We start from the raw sequence: 24,267 nt of genomic DNA, 5'->3' as shown, positions 1-24,267 counted from the left end.
ATAACAAGGTTGGATTAGATACTTTCCCCAGTGGCATATGCTGAAACTGAGGGTCTTCTACACAAGGCTGAGACGTGGCCATGATAGCAGTGCTTTGGTGCTCCTGACACACAGGACCCCTTTTGGCTTCTAACAGCAGTGATAACCAAGGGCAGACCTTCAGGCAAAGGTGGGCAAACTTCTTCCACAAGCTGTTCTGTAACAAATTGCTCTACCAGTGTCTAAGATTAGATTCTGACAGCTCCATTAGATGTAGCTGCTGAGTAAATTTAGATCCTTAGTGAATGGGTTATTTTTTCTCCCAGACTCTCCAGGCTGGGAAGGCAGTGCAGAGTCATTGGCTTTGCCATGTGAGTCATCTTCCTCAACACTGGGAGATGGTGACTCTGTTTCCCTTCCTGTGCACCTAGGGGTGCCCAAAAAGACAGAGCCCTTGGACTCTGCAGCTCAGGGAGGATTCAGCTGTCTACAGACACCTGCATGGGGGAGAAAAATTGGATTTTACACTAGGGGAAGGCACAACATATCATGGCTGAGGTGTTGGATCGAGAGCTACCAAAGTTCCAGCAGCAAACCAGGTGTGCCTGGCAGCTGAAGGAGTTCTATGGATGTGATTGGAAGTGCAACAATACCTCACTGCACTTCCAACATTTGGGGCCAGGCTCCCAAAAAAAAAAAAACCTACATGACTTCTACCTCCAAAGCTACACAGACAACAGTTTTACAGCAGTAGACTAATAAAATTGTACCAGCATGGCAGTAGATTCAAAATACAAATCAAGCTATAGCAACACATCACTGGATTTGATCTGATGAGTGGGTCTCTCTTAAAATCAGCAGTGTCCTTAGATGTCAAAATTGCAAATAGACTCCTCGATCTCTCAGTTTCAGGGAGATCAGCATGTTGCCCAGGGTTCACTGGAATCATAGCAACGCAACACTGATGAGTGGTAGGCACCATAGATGTCCAACAGTTTTTTACTACATAAATAAATGACATTTATCAGGGACTTTGTAAATCACTTTGGCAGAGCTGAAAGCTAACGAGGAACCATTCCTGCTTCATCCACAGAGAAGCCAGAACACAGCAGCACCAAGCATCTCAACCCATGTTGCAAAGTGGTCCACATTCTACCCTCACCACACACTGACACCATTCAGACATAAGGCCACTGAAAGCTGCTGTAAAGTGCAAGAGAGCTGGATCTATTTCCAGTGATAGACCCACCTCCTCCCCAAGGCACCATGGGGTTATTTATTCAATGCACTTCCCATATAGTGTCCCAAAGCCTACCTCTCCAAGGAGGCTATCAGGCACTTCCCCTCCACCACCCAGCCCCAAAGTGCTGCCCTTCATTTGGTGCTTTTCTCCTTTGGCTGTATGTGTGTGTGTGTGTGTCTCATGTAGCACAGGCTTAGGCTGTGTGCATGAAAGTCAGGCTTGGTGGCTGGAGATGGGCAAAAATTGGCTGCTGAGCCCTTGGCCATGGACAGGAATGTGAGCTTAAACCTTTATCCATGGCATGCAAAAAAACTGAGTGGTACTTGGTTTGAGTCCCGGGGCATGTGTCACAGTGAGGTGGTTGTGGTGGCCACACCAATTGCACAACCCACTGCAAAGGGCCCTTTGGGGCTGAGCTGGGTCTGGGATGAGCTTTGTGAGCTGTGCATGCTGTTCCTTCCACATGCCCACCCTGCAGACAAGCAGTACGTGATGTGCTCTGGCTGAGAAGGAAACATGCCCCCTGCATTGCCACTGACTACACCTGAGGCTGGCACTAAATCATTTCTCAAGTTGTTTAGGACTGAAGGGACCTGTTTTGAGATACTAACAGACATCACTCTGCACTGCTGACAGCAATGGGAAGACAATTACTCTTCTCTTCTGCAGTTCCTGAACCTCTTTCCCTTTGCTATAAAAGACTGTTCTATTTATTTATTAGCCTCTTGGTAGGCATCCATTGTGCTGAGCCATTTCACAGTCCTTAATGCACAGCCCCAGATGTTGAACCATTTACGGTATATGATGACCATTTCTTGTAGCAAAAGAAAAATGTGATGCTTTGGCTGGAAGCAACCTGGAGATAGGAGACCTGGGCTGCAGGTCCTGTGGGAGAGCCAGATGCTAGTGGATTGGGTGTTATGGGGAGCAGAGGGCGAAATCTCTAGGTCTGCACGGTGCCAAAGGGTCAGAAAAAGGATGGAGCCTTAAAGATGTGTCTCAGAAGCCTATCTCAGTGGTCCGCCACATGTGGGGAGTGTGCAAAATGCCCACAGTGCCACAGGAGATCCCTGCAGCAAAGGGGTGGCACGTGCCTTCCAGATGGCTTCTCTGTAGGCGAGCTACAGCAGTCTGATTGCCAGGAGTGCTTGGAGAGCCCCTGACAGCAGCTGGCCTGGCAGAGGCAGTCAAAAAGGAGTCCAGGCTCTGGGGCAAGCCCACTGATATCTTCATCTACTCTGCCTTGGGTTTGTCACTCTTCTCCTCTTCCATGGCCAGGATGCGTTCACGCTCTTTGATCAGCTGCACTCCACAGTATGTGATGAACCAGATGGACAAGGTGCTGACAGGGAAACCTGGAAGGTGGAGGGAGACATGGTCACCTTGGTGTGCTGCTTACCTAATGGGGCCAGCTCTTCTCTGGCACCTCTGCCTCTCAGGTGGGCATGGAAGGTCCCCAGGTTCGTGGCTAAAGTTTTTTTCTTTGTGGACCCAAACCAACAGCTTCACAGAGAGAGGAGAGAAATCCCCAGGGGTGGATTTTAGATGAAGAAGTGCCTAAACCCATGAAGGCAGCCTGGATCACAGTTAATGTTATGGGAACATGCTGGAGTTTTGCTTTGAGCTCTCGCTGACCCCCAGATCTGCTTTGCCTGTTGAGTTCAGACTCAGCAGTTGGCTTTGTGCCCATGTAACCTGCCATCACTCATCCTTGTTCAGCACTGCAACCTTCTGGAATCTTTGGACCCTGCTGACACTGAGGGTTTACCTCAGTTTAGTTGCATCCCTATGTGGGAACACGTTTTTGTCACTTTGATAAGTAACAAGAGCTGGGAGGATGCCTTCAACTAAGGAAGGGCCAGTGGGCGTTTGTAACAAGTTGGGTATCCACAGCAGATAGGAGGCACAGGCTTTGTACCTGCTAAAAGAGGACCTCTGCAATGAATAATGCAACCCACAAAAGACAGCTAACTCAGCGGGCAGGCACTTCTGGCACATATAGCCCAGCACGTCACATTATCCATTTCCTAAGCCAGACCTGTCCCAAAGAGGGCTGGAGGACATGGATTCCAGGTGGCTATTTATACCATGAGTTGCTTGAGAAGACTCCAAAATAGTGCCAGTGTCTGCCAACAAGAAAATGTAGATAATTCTGTTCACAAGGAGCCTAGCATAAGGATTTGTATGTCTCACCTTCAGATTGGTGAAGGAAGAACTACTAAAGAAAAGGGAAATAATGAAATAGGACAAGTAAATCCTTTTCTCCAGCAAAGGGACCATTTTGCACCCAGGGCCTCAGCCCAACTGGGAGAGGTCCCCAACTGCAACCTCTGTATTGCAGCAAGTCACAGCGTTAGGCTGTACGGGGAAATGCGCAAACACATCTGGAAGGCAGCTCACACCTCAAAGAACTGGCATGAATCGTAGAATCATTAAGGTTGAAAAGACCAATAAGGTCATCTAGTCCAGCCATTAACCCAGATGGGAGCTAAGAAATCCAAATTTTTACATCTTTCACAAGAATGGATGTGGTTGGGAGCAGACACGTAACATGGCATCGGCCAGGCTGCCTTGCACACAGGAGGACTTGGCAGCCCCACACCCCGTATCTGCCCACCAGGACAGGGATTGCTCAGTGGGGAAGGCCACTGGCACCTTACCTGTCACGAGGAGTCTCTTGGTGACCAGCAGTGCAAACTCCAGACTGTTGAGGGCTAAGATGTTGTAGAGGACGATGGCCCAGAAATTTGCTGCCCCAAAAACAGCCCTAATCCGCCGAGATGTGGCTGCTGACATTTTGGCCTATGTGGGAGAGAAGAACAAAGTGAGGGAAAATGGGGCTTCAAGGAGATGCTGTTAGTCCGACAGCAGCCAAAATCCATCAGGATGGTACACGTGGTTTCATGCTAATTGTGATGGCTGGGCACTCTTCTCTTCATCTGCTGCTATTCCTCAAGGCAGATGAATGCTGCTGTTTGCTGGGATTATTATTAGCCCTACATCCCAGTCTCTCTCAACCCCAGGAGCAGAGAAGTGGCTTACAGCAATCTTCTAAGAGCATGATGCATCCCCAGACCACTTAGTGGTGAGAGTTGCAGTGCTGCAGGGAAAAAGATTTCGCTGCCTGAGGGTGCCTTAATCTGATTGGAAGTAAAAAGAGCATAGCAAACTGGAGGATTGCTCTCCCATGTTTTTGTTTAAAAGGAGTCTTTATTGACTCCATGTAGGACCTCAGGCTTTGGGCTGGGCAAAACAAATAAATAACAGAATTGTTTTCAGAATGGAGTTTTTTCCAACTATGTCTCTGAGGCATCTTGGTCCCAGACAAAGATGGGGCACTAAGCTTTGGAGTGGTTGGAAAACAATTTATTCTAAATATTTGCTTTTATCAGAAATCAGATCAAAAGCCCTCAGAATGCCAAAGCGTTTCGCAGAAGAAGAAAAGCAAATTATTTCTGTATGGAAATGTATAAGCAATTCCCTATGGACAGACCTCTGGAATCCATTTGTGCTATTTTAGCGCCTCGATGGAGCTGCAGTCCTGGTGCTCTTGGACTTCTTTTCTCTTTGAAAGCTCCATCTTCTGCCTAAATTTCCTATGAAGCATCATAGGGGTGAGTGGGGATTTGCTCCAGGTGAGTGACACCATGCAGGAAACTAATGAGCACCAGGGCTGTCCTCTTGCATAGTTGTGCTGGTATCACAGCATCAAAGAATAGCTTATTTCGGAAGGGATCTTAAAGATCACTGAGCTCCCACCCTCTGCCATGGTGCCCCCCACCAGATCATGCTGCTCAAAGCCCCATCCAACCTGGGCTTGAGAACATCCAGGGATGGGGCATCCACAGCTCTCTGTGCAGTACCTGAAAACATAATGCTGATAGTCTGTAGGAAAGTACTGTAGGAAGCCTGGACATGGAGCTGCATGACATCACTGGGGATGTTGCTCTTCAGTCTCAGCTGAATGCATCTCATTTGTCTAAAGAAATGTGAGCTCCCTGCAGTCATAGTTGTTTCCAGGAGCAGAGTTTGTCCCCAAGCCCACCGTTCTCCCCCCACCTGCTCACAACGCATCTGCTCACCTCCAGTTTGGAGAGGGGCTCCCACTGGAAGAATTTCTGCACCCAGAGCTCAAAGTTGAGGCCAAAGCAATTGAAGACAGACCAGATGTAAACAATCTCACAGGGTCCCAACCACAGAGTGGTGACAGCAAAGGTGGCAATGGTGGCCATGAGCTCCTTTATGACGTTGTCGTGGTTCTCTCCGATGTGGTCGTACACGTACCTAATGGTCAATGAAAGTGATTGGTGCTCCCCATAGTCAAGGAAAACCCCTTCTCCCACGTTTACCCAAGACATGCTTCTCACAAACACATCAATCTGGAGTGCACCAGTGAGAAAGGGAGGATATTTTGGCTGACATGTTCTAGCAACAAATTGATTGTTCCTGCAGTCCAGCTAACTCATGGTTCATGTTCTTTATAAAACTAGAACTTCTTCAGGAAATAATACCACCCTTTCTCTCTCCTGCAGGTAAAAGGTTGATAAGACATAGGGATCAGTAGAACTGCAGACTGTCCCAGACTTTCTGGGACATGGCATTTCAGCACAATGGAGATTGGGCCACCCTTCTTATCGAGGAGATGCAAGACCTGAGTTCAATTCCCTTTTCTTCCTAACAGAAGATGAACCTGACTCTCCGTCCTTTGAGGGAACAGTAAACTCATTGGACTGAGAGGTTTTTCTGGGAGAGAAGACCTGGGTGGGCAGTTGTACTTTGTTTTGATTAGTTCAATGGTCTTTGGGATAAACAGACAAAATCTGATTGCGTGAGATTCACCCAGAAGTGAGGGCTTCTTATCTTTGGGATGAACAGTATATAATACATCAGTACTGCATGATGAAAGAGAAGACCCCAAAATAGACAAGAGATAGTTGAGTAGACACTTACTTGCACAGCCAGTCGTTGATCCCTCTGTCAAAATGCCTACAATACAGATGGCAAATAGCACATTAGAACACATGGGCTTATGAACACCTTTCCAACCATAGGAGGTGCCTGGTCCCCCAACAAGGTTTACTTTGAACCTCATTCACAGTAGTTCTCCACGCTCCTTCCTAGAATAAGTCCTGCTACTGTGTGATCCCGCTAACCTCCCTCCTTACCATTGTTCTCTGCCCAAGAATATTTCTTTGGGCTATGGTCAAGTCTAGTCTATAATTTCAGTACAGTCAACCTATTGGCCAGCTGCTCAGAAGCACAGCTCAGACCTCCTCATCTCCATGCATATTGTTTTAGGGTCAAACATGCTGCCTTCCATCAGCAACATACATGAATACTCACGTTTCTGCAAAGACGTAGAGCATGGTGATGCATTTTGGGGGCTGGGGTGGGTCCAAGTGGTCCAGTCTAGCAATGGTGTTGATGACCCCAAACATGACAGCAGCTTTGACCCAGTCGTATACCAAATTGGAGTAGGCCAAGCCAGCTGGAGCAAAAACAGGAGTCAAAAGGATGAAGAGGAGGGGCTTTTTCTGAGGGTCACAGTGCCACCTGAGCTCCCAGTCACACCTCATCTCCCACTGTGGATGAGGCAGATCTTGCTGACGTGGTCAGCCTGCACAGCTCCATCTGGAGTAACATATATGCTTAATCAGGCCTACCAGGTCTCTTAGGACACCCTAAATCAATGCTGGAGCCATCGTAGCTGCATTAGGATTTCCTCCTGGCCTCCAGGTGCCACTCTATATGACATGGGGCTGCTCTAGGCTAGTGTGGGTGTCACATATCCTGTGGCATCTCAAATTCTGCCATTGGACATTCACTTGGGAGACTGAAGTCTTCTACCCAGCTGCCAGCTGAATGCCAGTGTGCTACCACTACTCATCCTGGGAGTTTGGCTTCTGGAAGACCCTGGTTCAGACCTGCTCGTAGCATAGCCAACTTTAAATAGAGATCAGGTTTCCTCAGACCTTGTCTCCCTTTTAGTCCATACAGTGGGAATGACAGGGAGCTCAGTGGAAAGAAAGACTTTACTCAAATATATCCAATGTAGGCACTGCTGAGGCTTCCCAATGGAGTAGGATGGAGATCTGAATCACTCACCACTGCCTTGAAGCTAAGCACAAAGGTGAGCACGTCCCCATGACCACTCACCCAAGGCCCAGTCCGAGAGGCGGTTCACGAACTTCAGGTCGGAGGGGAGGGTGAGGATGTAGAAGAAGTGGAAGAAGATGTCCACAGCGATGATGGCCCCCACATGGAGGAGGGCATGGACCCGAATATTCCTCATCTCATCATCCTTGCGGCGCAGATCTCGGGTGCTCACCTGCCAGGATGGCAAAGCAGGAAGGGCTGAGCTGGGAGGCAAGGTGGGAAGCAGGACTGGTGAAATGTTCAGGGTCCAAACAGGGACTCAACTTAGGAATTAAGGGACTCCTTTAGGAATCACACCATGACATACACTGTCCAAATCCCCACTGCTTAAAGAAGACCCAAGAGACATATCCACAAGAAGAGGAAATGTCCTCGATGGGGTGAACATCATAACAGCCAATGAGACGGAGTTTAGGATCTCTCCTTGGGGACATTCTCAAGAAATCAATTTAGCTTAAGGCTGACCTTTGCATAGGTCACTAAGTGTGAGTGTTAGATGGCCTTTTTGCAGTGGAAATCTAGCACTAAGGCATAAGCCTTTACTCAACTTTCTTACGCAGTGGCTGCAGGTTTGCTGTTCACAATGAGCTGTTGAGGCAGAGCTCAGACAGGATAGAGTGAGGCTTTATTTCAGGCACCTAAGACAGTTTCATTGCTTTATCTGACTATAAAGCAGCCTTCTTTGTCATCAGCTGCTCTACTTCCCCATGCACCCCAAGAGTCTCCTTTTTGATGTCCCCCTATATGTGCTACAGCAATATCTTTGGGTAGTTTTTTCCAAAACTTGCCTAATCAGTTCTTCATGGGCCAATGGGCTGCTGTATTTAATGTATCAGGTTCTTCCTCTGATAGTTTGAGATACCATTTCCTTGTCTTCTGTGCCTACACTTCTATCCATAATCTACTGTATCCGATTAAACCTAAACATTTTCACAACTTCCTTGTTCTGGGCTCAAAGCCATCCCATCTACAGGATGCCACAGCTTGTAAGAACAGGCATCCAGCAGGGCTGGTCCCAGCCAGGAGCCCTGCCCAAAACAGGTGGGCATTTAGGCTGGGCTCATCTGGAAGGAGGAGGAGGAGGAGGAAGAGGAGCAGGAGCAGGAAGATGGTTGATGGGCTCTGGAGCTTCTGCTGTAGATATCTGTTGTAAGTGCGAGGGACAGATGCACAAGGGGCATTTGGGAGCTCCCAGTGGGGCTTTCCTCTCTGCAGCATCCTGTGCAGATAATGGCCTCTGGGAGCTGCCATTTCTCTGGATGTTGTAATACAGAAATCATCAGAGAGAGCAGTTGAGATTACACTGGGCAGACTGATGGCCTCGCTTCCCTTCATCGCTGTAAGAATTGCTGCTGTATTTAAAATCCTCTTATGTTTATGACTTTCCCTTTATTCCCAGTGGGAGGTGGGAGTTCTCTCAAAGCAATCTGCACGCTGCCGCACCAGCCCCGCCATCAGAACCAGATGATTCCTGAGAATTAAAGCCTCTGCCAGATTTTCTCCTGTCTGTTGTATGCCAAGCGCTTTAAGGACACAAAGAGGCCGCTGAGATGGAGAAGCAAGCAGGAGAGGACATGGGGACTGGGTCTCTGTCCCCAGCACTTCCAGCCCCACAGAAGTGAGTTTGTTTCCCTCCTCTCAGTAAGACAGCCTGAGAAGGTCAGGCCAAGCCATGGTTGAATATTAGGAACAATTTCTTCTCTGAAAGAGTGGCGATGCAGTGGCACAGCTGCCCAGGGAGGTGGTGGAGTCAACATTGCTGAAGGTGTTGAAGAACCGCGGAGATGTGGCACTGAGAGATGTGATCAGTGGGCTGGGGTTGGACTTCAGGATATCAGAGGTCTTTTTCAACCTGAATGATTCTGTGATTCCACAGAATCCCACTACCCAAGGGGGATGCAGGGTGAAAGGGACACAGCACCATTAGGAGCCAAAGAGACAGATCCTAACGAGGCCATGCACCCCATCTGGGGAAAGGACTCAATCTGTCTGCCTTTATAATTACTACTGGGCAATTAGGAACTAGCTCTACAATTAGCTGCAGGGCAAGCAGTGCAGGGTGGCACCTAGCCAGGAGGTGGCAGTGGTGTCCAGGCCAAGGCAAGTCCCCTGTCTGTGGGGTGGGAAAGGGGTTGGACTCCCTCCCTGTGCCTTTGGGGACAGGGTTTTATGCAGCAGAGGAAGGGATTGCTCATTAAGTGGCTATAAACATCCCTATTTGGGATTATGTGGAAGGAACACGAAACAAAGACCCACTCACATCACCTGTATGGTGATAGGAGCTCGTGTCTTGCAGGCACCACAAGTCCAGCATCCTGATTTTTTGACACCTGACAGCATCATTAGGAGAAACACAGGAACACAGCCTGGGCTGTGTTCTCTTCTGAATTCATGAAGGAATGTCTGAAATGCTCCTGCATCCAGATGTCAGAACCCCAAAATTATTAAAAGTGTTCGCTAAAAGGAAGCAGTGGTGTGGATAGTAATCATTAGCTGGGCTTTCTGGCACAACAGCAAGCCATACCAGCTTACTTGGGTGACCAAGGCTGATCACTGGTGTCAATGGATCCCAGGAGTGGACAAGTAGTTGCTCAGTCTTTGAATGTGAAAGAGCACAGATGAGGCAGCCCAGGGGTCTGCTGTTTGGAGTCTGCCCTTCACAAAGCCCACAAAGTATATGAGATGTCCAAGTTTGTTCGTCTGGATCAGAGGAAGCATCAGGACAGAGGCTGCCAAAACACAGCAGCACAAGTGCCCAACAAGCAAGGGAGCGAGATGAGCCCTTCTGCCCTCAATCCCAACATGGCACTTTCACCATGACAATGTCCTTCCTGCATTGGTGAGGAGAAATGGCCAAAAACCCAAAAGAGAAGGTGGAAAACCCACCAGTTTTTGCCCCTCACCAAAAAACACAGCCCTGTTGTGCAGCCTGGTCTGTGTTCATGGACTGCACAACCTCTACAAGTGCTTACGCCTTCGCTGTGGCCAACAGTGGGGATTTGTAGCCCTTCAGTTCATGCAGATCAACTCAGGGAGGCCATAGGGACACTCACCTGGGTGTGGAACTGGTCAAACGTCATGACAGGCCCGAAGAAGAAGAAAGGAAGGTAGAAGTTGTACTTGAGGAGGTCAAAGATGGAGAAGATCCCCTCCTTCCTCTCGGAGCTCTCAAGTGCGAAGCTCATGCAGCGCATGATGGTGAAGCCACTTCCTCCATAGAAAAGGACATCTTGAAGATCAAAAGCTCCTGTTACAAACCCGCTCTGGGTGAGAAATGGACAGTTACCACCAGGCACGTGGCATCACTTCGGTTCTCCCTCATCTTGCAGAAGATATCCACGCTTGGGGTGGTTGGCAAAGCCCCTAATTATGCTCTGCCAATTATCCTTGCAGCTAATGCTGATGGAAGGATCAAGCCAGGGCTCCACTTTCATTCTGGTTCCTACATCCCAGAGGAGTGGGAGGTCCTCTTAGCTAACACAGCACACAGCCACTTGGTGAAGATGTGGTTGTGATCTGCAATGGGAATGTCACTTTGTCCCAGGGCAGAGGGACACAGCCTCCTCCTCCCCAGAGGGAGGAGGGAAGCGGTGGAAGCCCAGTGGAGAGGCAGGAGCACATTTCAGGAAGTGATGATGGGCAGGGATTGGCAGTAGTGCCCTTCAGAGAGACTGCATGGCTTTATAAGGTTCTCCCTGGGCTTCTCCCCACCCACCAGTGAGAGAAAGTCTTTAACTGTACAGGTAGGCACCCATCCCCGTGCTGCATGGCAGGTGGGGAAACTGAGGCACGGGGGAAGAAAATTCCTTGCTTGGTGTCATCTGACAAACTGCTGCCTAAGCAGCAAGGAGGAAACCACCAGTATGTGACACAACCCCCAAGGGACTGTTCCTGAGCTCAGTGCCACAATGCTCCCCTGCTCTCAAACCCTAAGGAGCTGCCACAGGGCCAGGAAAAGGATTCAGGGTCTGGGGACACCCAAGGAAGTAAACCCAAGGAGAGGGATTGGAGGCAGAGGGGAGGCTCAGGATGGCACCTACCTGCCAGGAGCTGAAGGGCTCCAGCTTGATGGAGGCGAGGCAGCAGAGCCCAGCCACATAGCAGAGCCACTTCTGCTTGGCTAGTGCCACGGAGTAGAGAATGAGGCAGTGGGAAAGGATGATCATCAGGTAGGTGAGCCCCATGCTGCCCAGCACAGCCAGCATCCCATACAGCATGTATATCACGGCCCGGTGCTGCAAGGGGAAACCATCAGTGGGGTGGCAGATCTCAGCCATTCCTCCTCCCCACCATCCTGCAGCATCCCATCCATGACCACCCAACGGATGCCAGGTAAACCCACTGCTTTTAACCCAGCCCTGACTCACCTGTGGCACCGTCATGGAGCACACCTTGGCAAAGAGGACGTGTCCTGAGAGGGTGAAGATGATGACGTTCCTGAAGGAGGTGAACCACATCACCCACTCGAAGTCAGCCACATCCTGCGGGAGCAGCACTGGCTGCTTAATGGTCCCCAGCCTCCATGTCCCCACCCCACTGCCCGTTTCAAGAGGAAAGCACATGTATTTCAGAGCTCTTTCTTCCCAATTTCCACTCCAGGGCTGCCAAACACTTTAGCTTTGTCATGAAACCCAGGGAGAGACGTGTCCTAGTGCACACAAATCAGAGCATCCTCTGTGCTGCAGGGCTACCATTTCCCTGACAACATCCACTGCTTTCTTAAGGGAGAAAATACACAAGGACTTTTCAAAAGTGCCCATAGCAGAACAAGAACTCTGCTTCCTCCTCTTACCATTTTCCTGCCAAAGTAGTGCCAGCCTGGCTTGATGCCATCCCGAAAGGCTTTTCTGTTCATGCTGTCTGCAGAAGAACAAGAGTTATCATAGAATCATAGAATGGCCTGGGTTGAAAAGGCCTTAATGATCATCCACTTTCAACCCCCCTGCCACAAGCAGGGTCACCAATAACTAGACCAGGCTGCAAAGTTCTGGGGAGAAGGGTTCAGGTTGGATAACAGGAACAATTTATTCCCTGTAGGAGTGATGCTGCAGTGGCACAGGCTGCCCAGGGGCGTGATGGGGTCAGTTCCAGAGCTGTGGAGATGTGGCTGAGGGACATAGTGGGCATGGTAGGGTGGGGTGGGATTGGGGATCTTAGTGGTCTTTCCAACCATAGTGATTCTATGATAAAAGCAAAGAGGGAGCTACGTTTTGGCAAGGCAAGAAACCTTCCTCACCACGAGGATGAGTCATGAGGGCTCAAAAACCCCCAGCCCCATCCTGAAAGTTCCCATTTCTAATGGAAAACTAGGAGTCAAGAATGTCAACCATTCCTGCATGAGTCCCCACTTGGAGGGGTGCATTTTTCAGGTGTTTCTTTCTACTTCCAGGCAAAAGAACCATTGGGAAGTGATGCCGTGTGGGCAGGCTGGTGGCATGCTCAGGGCAATGGCTGGAGAGCCATGGGAATGGGGCCATGTGGGCAACCAGGCTGAAAGCAGTGGGTATTAAATCCCTTCGGATCCACTCTAAAGGACTCCCAAGTTATTATCCGCCAAAAAAATTAAAGCTGTGATGTTGATAAGGACGGAGAGGAGGGACACAATGGGGGGACATTTACCTCTGGATGCCTCAAAGATACCGCTGCCACTGTACAGCACAGCACAGGTCACAACGAGAGCATAGAAGCCCAGCTCGTGGCTGGGCAGCATTGTCTTAACCCCCATAGCTGTGGGTTACTTGTGGGTGTAGGGGATCCAGACCTGGAAAAGGGGAGGGAATAAAACCCAAGGTAAGAGCTCAGCCAACCCACAGATGCCCTAAGTTACTGCTGGTCCTCCGTCACCACGCTTGGTGGGCTCCTGTGTAGGCTGGTAGAAGAGGAGCAAACAGTATCAGCTGAACACTGGGGGAGCCCCAAATCCACCCAGGATACAGGATTTGGGCTCATACCCATTCCAACATCTGGATGGGGTTCTTCCTGCATCACCCCTCACTCCTTGGTGGGATGCAGGTCAAGCCCAAAGGTGCAGTGCTGGAGGGGATGCAGAGGAATTCCCCCATTCCCTTTCTGCACCCACTGCCTGCTTACTGCAGGTGTTTTGCTTTGCCCTGAGCTCTCAGCATGTGCCCGTGTGCTAGGGGGTGTTCCCAAAGCCCTGGGCTAATTACTCCTGCCAACACTAATTAACCCCAGAACTGCAACACCTTCCCATCCCAACCTCCCATCACCTCCGCGGGTCGTCAGCTGCCCAAATCCTTTTGGGGTTGGGAGGAAGAGCAGCGGGGCTGGGGTCCGGGGGGGATCCTGCCCTGTCAGCTCGGTGCCACCTCACCCCGTGGTGGCAGTGCTCTACAGCCCTGCCAGCTTCCCCCTACCAGCAGAGCTCCGCGTTCGGACGGCAATTAAAAGCGGCCCCACATCTGCAGCACAAAGCTGCGGGGTGGATTTGGGGTCAGCGGGCATTGCGGAGCTGGGCGGGGGGGGGGCACGCTGCCATCGCTCTGCAGTCCCTGTGCGGCGGGAGGGCACCGGGGGATGCGGCTTTAAAGAGCTTTTATCCCTTTTCCATGTTTCTCAAGGCTTTTATTTGCTGGTTATTTGTTTGCATTAAAGCGGGGGGAGGAGGGGGCAAGAATAGTTATAGCTGCCAAGCTCAGCATTTCCCCTTCAGGGTTTGCCCCCCTCCCCCCAGACCCACAGCATCCTCATCCCCTCCCCAAGGGCAACCCCCCAGGCTGTCCCCTCCCCCCCCCCCCAGCCCAATTTATCTCCCCATTACTGACCTTAAGCCCCTGGGGGTGTCAGCGTCCTGCAGTGCAACCTGAGGGCTTGGGGGACAGGAGGGGGAGAAAAGTGGGGGACAAAAAACAATCCTAAGGCAGAGCTTTGGGGGGCTGCTGGCCTTCCCTAGGGCATCTCTCAGCCTAGCAGGGCAGATCTGGGGGCTCTGTCCCCCCCAGAGTGCCCGCAGAGGAAGTTTGGCTGGGAGTGGAGCACAGCAACGGGAGGTATTTTTATTTTAGAGCAGCGCTGCAGAGGGGCTGGTTCAGGAGCTGTCTGTCACTGCAGCTGCTGGAAAGGACCTGAGCTGGCTGCCAAAGCCAACCAGGGCCAGGTCTGGGGCTGTGCTTCCAGCCTGTAAGACTGACCTCGGTGCACAGGTGGGGAAACTGAGGCACGCAGTATGCGGCTGAAAGAAAGGGCTGGCTGGGGATATGGGCAGAATGATGTTGGGGTTGGCCAAGGATGAGTCAATGCAGCATCTGGCATCTCTGTGTGCCCAGCTGAGCTCTCTCTGCCCATTCCCTCCGAGGTTTGGTTGAAGATCCTGATGGTGTTGACTTCCATGAGCTGCCCTTGGGGCTGGGGGAGTGAATCAAAGCAGGTGTGATCAACACCTCCATGGGCTGGTTGTGTTGGGGTGAGATGTGGCACATTCTGGGCTCCAGAGAGAGGAACCACCCCAGGAGCTCTGTGCCAAGGGGCTCCCCCTGGCCTGGGGCTGGATGAGAGCAAGGCAGAGCCCACTGCTCAATGGTGTAATAATAAAATCCACCAAAACCTTCATCTTTCTGCCACAGCTCCGTCCCTACCCAGAGGAACTTGGCCCCTCGCACTCTGTTATAATTGACCAGGTGCTCAGAGGAGAAGTAATTAAGAGTTCGGTGTTGATAAGCAATGAATACAGTTTACCATGCTCCATGTGACTGTGATGAGCCTCCACTCACTGACAGCAATGTGGTTGATGTCTGGAATACACCAGGGTGCCTCAAAGAAGGGAAAGCTGTGTCTGCCCCCAAATCCTTCTCCTTGACTGTGCTCCACATTGGGTACCCTCAGCACGTTCACCGCCTGAGAAAAGAGGAAAGTAGGTCCCTTTATTTTTATTTTATTATTTTATTTGATTATTTCATTATTTTATCTTGCCTTCCCTTTTATCTAATTTTATGTTTCGTTTTTACCCTGGGTAATTTGTGAGCTTCCTGGATGGAAAGTGCAGCAGAGGTGCGGCAGTTTTTCACGAGGCTCTGGGAACCGTGATGATAAAAATCGTTTAGCTTTAATTTATAGATATTATAAAAAATTAGAAAAAAAATACCCTCACTCTCTATTTCTAATATAGTAAGATTTATTTTTAATGTGACCAGCGTGCCTTCCTCAGCACAGGGGACACCTCTGTGTTTTATTGCCCTGGTACTGCAGCTTTACTGCTAAGGGCTGTTTATGGCCTCGAGCTGATTTAATGACAGTATTTTCAAACATCTGTCAGCTTGCTGGAAGATGTGGTACATGAGCAGAGGGCACTCCTCTCTTTCATGCGCAGGGAAGTGAGTGGGAAGGTGGTGGGGCTCAATGGAAAGCCTTACCCCATTCCAATGGGGCACAACACCAACATGAAATGGGGACACCCTCCTCCTGGCCACTTTCACCCTGCTTCGTATTGCTGTCTCCCTGCTGCTGGGGAAGCTCTCTGTGAGGTGAAATGGAGGGAGAGATGATTGTAATATACAACATGTGTTGCTTCATACTGCTTCAAGTTCCTCCACCAAGTCTGTCCATGTACATGTGCAGCTGGGAGCTTGTCAACTAGGACCTCAGCAGGCACCTCCCTGGCTAGCAGAACAGCTTGAGAGAAGGAAATGTGGGGAAATGCATTCATCCATCCAAACTTCCATCCAATCCAAACTTCCATCCATCCACCCACCCACACATCTACTCATCCATCCATCCATCTGTCCATCCAACCTTTCAACCTTCCATCCCAGGTCACCCATGACATCTTTCAGTCCCCCAGAACAGTCCTGCCTTCCCCCCATGGCCCCCAGTGATCCCACCAAAGCCCCACACTCCCCCCAGGATCTCCTGCTGCCCTGGGAAGGGCTCCAAAGAAAGCTCCCAGCACTTGGCAAGGACAACACCCCACTTTAGTTGAAGCCTGCTGCCTTTAGCCCTTCTTGTCAAGATCCCCTTTCCTTCCTGAAAAAGTACAGATAACTATTCTTGCTGACAAACGAACTGCTCTAAAACCCAAAGCTTCATCCTGTGCCAGCAGATGGGGTTTGGAGCCTTTGCTCTGTAAGAGGAGATGCGTGGGGATTGAGGTGGCATTTGTTGAGCGAGGCTGCCCTGTCCTGTGGGACCGGCCAGCTCTGAGCAGAGCTCGGAAGGGAGAGGATGAGCAAGAAACCCAACACCCCTCTTGGCTCAGCGGTGGCTTAATTTAGAGCACTGGGGCTCTACTGTGGGGTTTTTCCATTTAAAGCTCATTCATATGTCAGGCACGGGGCGATGGCCCCAGTGCTTGCAGGGCAGCAGCAGCTGCTGGCTGCGGGCAAAGCAGTTTTCCTTTGTCCTTTTCTCCCTGCTGCCCCCTGCAAAGGAGTTAAGTGCATCTCCTCCTCACATCTCCCTTCTCCGCAGCCTTTCCAACGAGGCATTTGCTGCCAAGCTCCCAAAAACCAAAGTGACCAAGTGCCCTGGAAAGGCGACCATCTCCCAAATACAAAACCCCCATGGGTTCAATGCTTGGGGAGGGCACGCATCCCCCGCAGCCCAAATCCACAGCTCTAAATTGGAGCAGTTACAGTGGGATCAGCTTTGACCTACTGGCTGATCCTCTGCCGCTTGGCTCAGCAGAGCCCAACACACGGAGAGCTTGTGCATGTCGATACCATCTATATTTAACTGTGCTAATACAACTTAATTCACGTTACGGCCAGCTGGGGCAGCGGGCTGCACTCTTGCAATGCTTGCTGTCTGTAGGTAAGGCTGCTTGTAACAGGCTGAGAGGAAAACGCTGACAATTAATCGAAGGTCAACAGGATTTATTCCCAGTGGCTCAGCTGTACTTCTCAAATGGGATGCATCCATCAGGCACTTTCTGGCTGCTTAGTGGAAGCGCTCTGCTGAGACAACCTTTGGTCTTTGGACTTGTGTTCATAGCACACGGTGGCTAAAAGCTGCCTGAATCCCACTGAGGAGTGTCCACAGCCTCAAATACCTACAGCAGAATTCACCTTCAGGGCTGTTCTTCACAGCTTAACTGCTGCCACCAGCCTGCATCAGCAGCACGGAGTGTTGTCATCGCCATCAAAACTGCAAAAAGAGACTGAAAAAACTCAGAGCTCCTCAAAAAGTGGCCTGTGACACAACTCTGTGCTGTGTGAAGGCTGTCCCAGTGAGGAAAAGCCAGGTGCTCACACTGCTTTTATCTGGCAGAGAGAGAGGCACAGTGATGGCTGGCTGCAGAGTGAAGCCAGTGAGATTCAAATGAGAATTAACACACGAGATTTTAATAGGCTGGTGTTGATGTGGGAGGAGAAACTTCCAGGGAAGGCAGGCAATCTGGGAGGTTTCAGATCAAGCCCAGCTGCATCCCTACAAGAAATGTAGCTCAAACAGCACATAAAATTGCTGGAGAGATTCTCTGGCTGAGGACCTGCAGCATGGGTTTCTGCAGTGAGACGAGTGTTTGCAGTGGTTTTGGTCTCAGCAGCTGAGCTAAGGCTGCTTCAAAGATCTCACTGGGTTTCTTAAATTCAATGACGAAACTATGTGAACTGTGCCTCTCCCATACCTTGAGAAAATGGGAATCAGCTGCTACAAGGGTCAGTATGGGCAAAAGTCAAAGTCAGGTCACTCTGTTGGTAGTACAGAGGGAATTTATCTCAAAACTAAGGTGAAAACTGAGAAGGTCTGCAGAATTTGGCCTGAGTTCAGATCCCCTGAACTCTGTGATAGGAGACAGATTACACATTGCACATTCACTGTGACTTACTTCTTCCCCCTTCTTCAAGGCATCTTCTGGTTGTGTGCATCAGAAAAAAAAGGGAGAAAAATGCTTCTGTGCAACCCCAAACAAGCATATGCTTAAAGAAACAAGTGTTACAACACTTAAGAGGTTTGTACCATATGCTATCAAGCCATATGTGTTCTGTAACATCTAGCACTCCCATTTTCTCATCTGAGTTTCATCGGTTGATTCATTGCCACCTCAGGAAGGATTTTGCTAGAGAGCATTATGAGGACAGGAGACAAATACCAACCACACATTGGAAAGGACAGCAGTTTTCCTCTTATGAACTTACGGGAAAATATTATTGATTCACACTTCTGTGTAAGCGAAATCAGAATCTCCAGCTGCAAGCTGGCAGCCTGAGCTTAGCAGCCACTGCAGAGCAAAACCTCCACGATTTGCCACAGCTCAGGCCACCTTGTTGGGTGATCTCTCTACTGCAGGCTCTGAAAATATCTATAGGAGGTGGGCTGAATTATTCCCTTTGGTCTGCGCTGCATCATGCATCATCAGGATGGAGCTGAACAGAAAGGAAGTGCTTGCAGCTCACTTGGACAAAACTTTGTCAACCCCTCAATGTAGGATTTGCAACTCCTCCAGCTGACAGGAGCATACTGTGGGTTGCAAGATGGCCTTTCTTCTGGTGCTTCTGGCAGGAGGAATCTGACAATGAGCAGTTTTGGCCCTACTTGTTCTAGAAAGACCCCTTTGCTCATGCTGGGTAGGGAGCAGTGATTTGCCTGTCCACAAATCCACTTTGGGATGGTGATGGCTGGGGTTAAAGTCTGACAAACTTCACGCTCACAAAAAGCTGACAAAGCAAAGCAGAAAGAGAAGAGTTTTAAGACTTTCATCTTAGAAACAAGGCAGCACTATTCAAAAATGACTAGCTCTCTATTTGCTTGTAATCCCCAAGGCTACTCTCTGCTGGCAGGCTGCATGCTAATGCCTTATTAGCTTGCATTTGGTACTCTCATCCTGCTGCAAGAGAAAAGGACAGAGACGTAAGAGTTTTCAGCACTTTCAAAAGTCCCTCCTCTACTGTAATAAAGCTGCCTGCTTCCACCAGCACTTCTTTCTAATGAGAACAAGACCTGCCTGATGGATGGCTGAAGAGAAATTGGGGAATTCAGAACCCGGATGGCCAGTTTCATATGGAATGAGCTATTACAGGGAGCTGCATTTAAGGTAAGTCTTACTGATTGGAGGAGCACTCCACAAAGTTTTCCTTTCCAGTGGAAAGTCTACTGAGTTTCAGAAACCTCCTCTGCCAATATGTTCAAGCAAAGAAAGAAGCTGGGAAGGTCAATAGGGAGCCCACAAAGTGCACTTGCAGATATTCTCAGGCTAGGCTAACCCATTCCTTCAGCACTTAAGTACTACAGACAGCCTTAGGCAGACCAGTGTCAGTGTACTGATAACAAAAGAACTTGGTTTGCTCCTGGCAGAGCTTTGGAGGGGGGCTGGCATAACTGCTGTAAGGCAAATTCCTTCATATGCTGATAAAGGCAGCAGTGTAAAGAATATCGAGCCCTCTCTTAAATGAAACTAGGGAGGCTTTGTCCAAAATCACACTGCAGAATTGCAGCTCTCTAAATTGCACCAAACTCTGGTATGTGTAGCCTGGGAGCCACCTGCTTGCTAACTTTTGCAGCCTGAATTTGCCAACATGCAAAATCTTCAGTCTTTTTCTATTCCGTCTCCATCTCTCCTCCTCTCCTGCAAAAGCTGAAGACATGACATGCAAAACTACACTTCCAGTGCATTTCAATCCATGGGCACAACTCCTGGCCTCTCTCCTTTCTTTGCAGTTCAGAGGGCTCTGATTATCTTGCTTAACTCGTCTCTTGTTTCTGTTGCCGAATGGCCTGTAGAAAGATATCCTTCACTTGGTCCATTGTGTCTTGGTACAGCTTAAAGTCTTCCTCTTTCTTTCTCACAGTAGTCTCCAAAGCAGCCTTCAGAGCTTCATTCTCATCCAGCTGGATCACAAGCCTACGAGGAAACAAAAGGAAACTTTCATGTGAGCTTTGGAGCTTCAAAACAAATTAGAACAGTGCTTCAGCTCCAGGGAAGATTTCACTGAAACACATGCTCTCTGGTAATTTTATAACAGCCATGAGAAAGAGCAGACCTATAAACACTTGCTCCTTTTCTCTTAGAGACAGAAAAAGATATTAGAAGACAAAGATTCTTCTCAGATGTTTTGTTAAAGATTATAATTTTTTTTTCTTTCACCAATAAGCTTGTAATCAATAGCTAAGAAAAGAAAAAATAAAGGCATTTCTCTTGAAGTGCTTCATGTTGCTTTACATTTCTGGTTATCTGTGTCATTTTTAGGCAGTTGGTATAAGAATGATACAGGAAAACTCCATCCAGAGGATCTGTGATTTGTACCAGTTTGCTGGTTTTCCTTCTGAGGAGCTGGTTCAGGTAAAATCACTTACAGGAGGACAGCAGTGAATCTGAGCTATTACTGAATAGTAATACTGAATGGCAGTAATGCAGCATAGAGGAAGGGAAACCATACCTTGTACTGAGCTCCTCTATCTGTGATTCCAGAGACAGCTTGGACAGCTGGGCTGCAGAGAGCTCCTTCCTATCACTCATGTTCAAGGACAGCCTTGACTGACCAGCAGACTGACCTGGAAATTTCATCACAAAATGCAGTGTTAGTAAAACAAGCAACACAAGCAATCTTTTTCACCTTGTGAGACTTCAACTAAATCTCAGGAAACAGTGAATAAACACAGTTCTATGTATATCTAAGAAGACAGTGTAAATATATAGGACAGAGTTTTATTTTAATCTCCTTCCAGCAAAATTAAAGCATGATGAATATGCATTTTGGGGCTAAATGTGTGTTAAGTAATACGTGTGTTTACCTATCTAGAAAAGAAAAATAATCCAAAATATTCAAGTGCCGAAAACAATAGGTGGTAGTGTAGAAGCAAACAAAAATTATGATTTTAATGTTTATCATTGTATTTCGTTTAAGCTAATGACAGCTGTTGCTTACTGAATGGCAGTGATATGGCACTCACTAAGCTTTTTGAAAGTAATTTTTGATCCATGGCATAAACATAATCTAGATCAAACTTAGTAAAGTAATTAAACATATATTTCAAATTAAGACTGTAAATCAAGAATGTTTTCCAAAATAAAGTCCTCTCAGAACATGTTCCTGTGATTTTAAATGGATCCAAAATCAAATCCAAAATTTCAGGATTATATAGGAAGGGTTATGTGAAAACATACCTCAAATTTACCACTGGGAGCAGAGAATCAAATCTGGGAGTGACCAAGGAATCCCTACAGCAGGAAGCTCAGAGAAGACAAGCAAGGACAGTGTGCTCACAAAGCTCAGAAAATAACATAGGAAGCAACTATAACTGTTGGAAGAGAAGCTGGACTAATCTCAACACCAAAGGGAATGAACTTATCTCAACACCAGAGGGTGTCCATCATTGTAGATAAACAACTGTGTCAGTTGAGTAAATGTAAATGGCTTTCCCTAAAATAATCCACAGGATGTACTGCCTTTCTGAGCCAGCCAGAGCAATAAGGGGGAAGTGCATATGTAGCTCAGGCCAAAACAATATAAAAACCAACCAAACTGACCCCTGAAGAGAAGAACTGGCTTCAGGAGGCTTCAAGCCATGTATTCTTCTTAGCTGAGGACACCCAGCATCATGACTAGTAATGTGAACCACGTTTGATTCAACTGCATCTTGCAATTGCTACACTGTGCTTGCGTTGTGATTTCAGTATATTGTTGTATCACTTTTCTACATTAAAATCCCTTGTAATGCAAATACCTTCTAATAAATAAATTTAGTATTAAAACATTGAATCCTTCTCATATGGAATATCTAAAAGAACGTGGTCAGGGAACACTCTGAGTACAAAAACATATGAGGAGAAGGGTTATACTTTATAACCATAAAATGGTTTAGAACTTGATGTTGTGTTTCACAAGACTGAGGAAAACCTGCTTTTACTTACCCATTCTCCTCTGGGATTAATCTTTGCTAATTAGAAATTTGGATAAGACAGAAAAAAACCCAAATCCATCATTAATTTTAAAACATAACTGAGTTGTTTCTAACTACTCAGCATCCCTTGAAATGAGGAGACTAGGAACGTTAGATTAGTAATTAGATCAGCTCACTCCAATTTTGCATTTTCAAAAAGAAAATATTATGTTAATTAGTGGTTTCTCTAGTCTCTATTTTGTGCTCAAGTTTTCATTCCTTATTTCCTCAATTATCTGGCATAAAAGAATTTATATAACCTACATGCTTTGCTGAAGAGCTATATTACAGCCTTGTAGACTTGTTTCTTGTATAAAATCCAGAGAATTTTGGCACACCACAAAGGGCAGAGCTCTCTTCAAACATCTGTGGTGAAAGACTGTTACCTCCTCATCTCATGGATTTACAGAAGATTTCTTCTTACCTATCTTACTGCCAATCTTTTACTACATTTGCTTTTAGTCCTTAAGCAGACATGGCTAATGAATGAAACATTTCGTAAGAAGAGACCTGTCAAGCTGGTAAGAACAGCCTGCCTCTTTCAGCTCTGAAATGCCAACCTCTCAGAGGTGAGTTACCAAACTATACAACAGTACTTGACCAAAATGGCTCTGAACATGAGGAGTTTATCACTATATCAATTTGAGGTTGCAAGGGAAATCCAAGTTTGCCACATGCAGGATAGCAGAATGTTTTACACAACCAGGCTGTATAAAAGTTTAAGCTCTAGATATCAGTTTCTCCTTTAGAAGACAACACCAAGATGCCACTATAAATTTAAGGCAATAGGTCAGAAGAGAAAGCCTGGCATTGATGGCATATTCCCAAACTCACCTGCCCACTGCCTATCTCGACACACATTCTGATTTCTTCCTCAGAAAAAACCATCCAAGGGCTCCAACACCTCTCACATCCAATTCCTACTGGGAATCTTAAGTGGTACCTTATGGTACTACTTCTATGAGGCCCTGCAACACTCTTCTATCAGAATGAATGTCCTGTATCCCACAGCCCAAAGGCTGCAGCAATTGGTTTCCAAGCCCTGCTCTGTCTGACATGGTACTGGTCACTGAACTGCACCTTTCTGTCTTCTGGAGGGAGTGCCTCTATTGGGATCTAAGCTTTTCTGCATCACTTAATAGAGTGTCAGTTAACACAGTTAAAACAGCTCTGCAAGTCAGTGGTAGCAGAAAAAGACATGAAAATAAGCCAGTGTTGGCTGGGGCTCTTGTTAAGGGTGCAACAGTTCCGCTCCAAGGAACTGATCCATATTTTACAGAAGGAAGCAGGAAGTACTCATCTGGGACAAAGGTTCTTCTGAATCCTATTCCTGTGAATTCAATTCTCTCTCTACACTGGATGAGTGAATGGCAGTGCTTCATTTGAGGTCCTGAGCACTGCGTACACCTTACATCACAGGCCTAGCTCCCCTGGATGAATTGAGACCACTGTGAACACCATGTGACTTCTTGCATCACTGTGGTGCTCCAGAGAGATTCTATTGCCAAACAAGTATATGATCAAGAGCACTATAATGGGAGATACAAAGAAATACAACACAGTCATGGTAGCATTTCTTACCTTGCCTAACCCACATCAAAGGAGAAACAAGACATCAGGTGGAAAGAGAGGCCACTGTTCATAAAGGTCATGGTGCTCAGTGCAGATCAGCTGCAAGAAGCTGATCAGGTGGGTTTAGTACACACAGTAGTGCTGGATGCAGTCACTGTAGAAAACCACACTACGCATCTACTGAGCTCTATGGCCAAAGATCACATGTTCCAGTGTGGGGCAGGCCAAGAGCATGTACCAACACTGTAGTGAAACTTGTGATCTCTCTAGTAACTGCAACTCAGTCTGACGCCATTCCAGTATTTGTCAAATTGAAATTCCTATTACTACTGTTGGTCTGTGGGCATTTAAACCCTTTTTACTTTATGAAAATACATATAAAAATGGAAATTTCTGGAAAAGTTTCCTTTAGAATATGTGTCGTTTTATTGGTTTAGACACTATACAGAATCAGAGTCCTTAAGCAATAAAAGAATCTGATCAGG

At 47.8% G+C, this 24,267-nt stretch overlaps 2 protein-coding genes across 6 annotated transcripts in view; both read right to left on the bottom strand.

The window, feature by feature from the left end:
- Positions 1-720: 720 nt before the first annotated feature.
- HHATL (hedgehog acyltransferase like) lies at positions 721-19,521 on the bottom strand. 4 transcript variants are annotated; one of them, XM_090143265.1, is made up of 15 exons: positions 16,988-19,521; positions 15,748-15,851; positions 15,074-15,232; positions 14,164-14,208; positions 12,998-13,139; positions 12,171-12,238; positions 11,746-11,859; positions 11,419-11,613; positions 10,432-10,641; positions 7,379-7,550; positions 6,566-6,710; positions 6,173-6,208; positions 5,305-5,506; positions 3,883-4,024; positions 721-2,577 (listed from the first exon to the last, which is right to left on the bottom strand). In XM_090143265.1, the coding sequence occupies exons 5-15, from the start codon at positions 13,101-13,103 to the stop codon at positions 2,456-2,458; spliced, it is 1,512 nt and encodes a 503-aa protein (XP_089999391.1). In that variant the 5' UTR covers positions 13,104-13,139; positions 14,164-14,208; positions 15,074-15,232; positions 15,748-15,851; positions 16,988-19,521; the 3' UTR covers positions 721-2,455. The 4 variants fall into 4 exon arrangements, with proteins under 4 accessions (XP_089999391.1, XP_089999389.1, XP_031463703.1 ...); XM_090143263.1 differs by having other exon boundaries at positions 15,748-19,521; XM_031607843.2 differs by lacking the exon at positions 14,164-14,208 and having other exon boundaries at positions 15,748-19,521.
- A 327-nt stretch (positions 19,522-19,848) lies between these two features.
- The window catches only part of CCDC13 (coiled-coil domain containing 13), a 29,679-nt gene continuing 25,260 nt past the window's right edge, over positions 19,849-24,267 (bottom strand). For both annotated transcript variants that reach the window (XM_031607897.2, XM_031607896.2), the window contains 2 exons: positions 20,707-20,821; positions 19,849-20,171 (listed from right to left, as the gene is read on the bottom strand). In XM_031607897.2, coding sequence (XP_031463757.2) covers positions 20,012-20,171; positions 20,707-20,821 — 275 coding nt within the window. In that variant the 3' untranslated portion in view covers positions 19,849-20,011. The remainder of the gene's footprint in view (positions 20,172-20,706; positions 20,822-24,267) is intronic.

The sequence above is a fragment of the Phasianus colchicus genome, chromosome 6, assembly GCF_987193195.1.
Source record: "Phasianus colchicus chromosome 6, bPhaCol1.hap1.1, whole genome shotgun sequence".
Taxonomy (NCBI): domain Eukaryota; kingdom Metazoa; phylum Chordata; class Aves; order Galliformes; family Phasianidae; genus Phasianus; species Phasianus colchicus.
The sequence above is the reverse complement of the archived record's forward strand: the minus strand, read 5'-3'. Positions and strand labels throughout refer to the sequence as shown.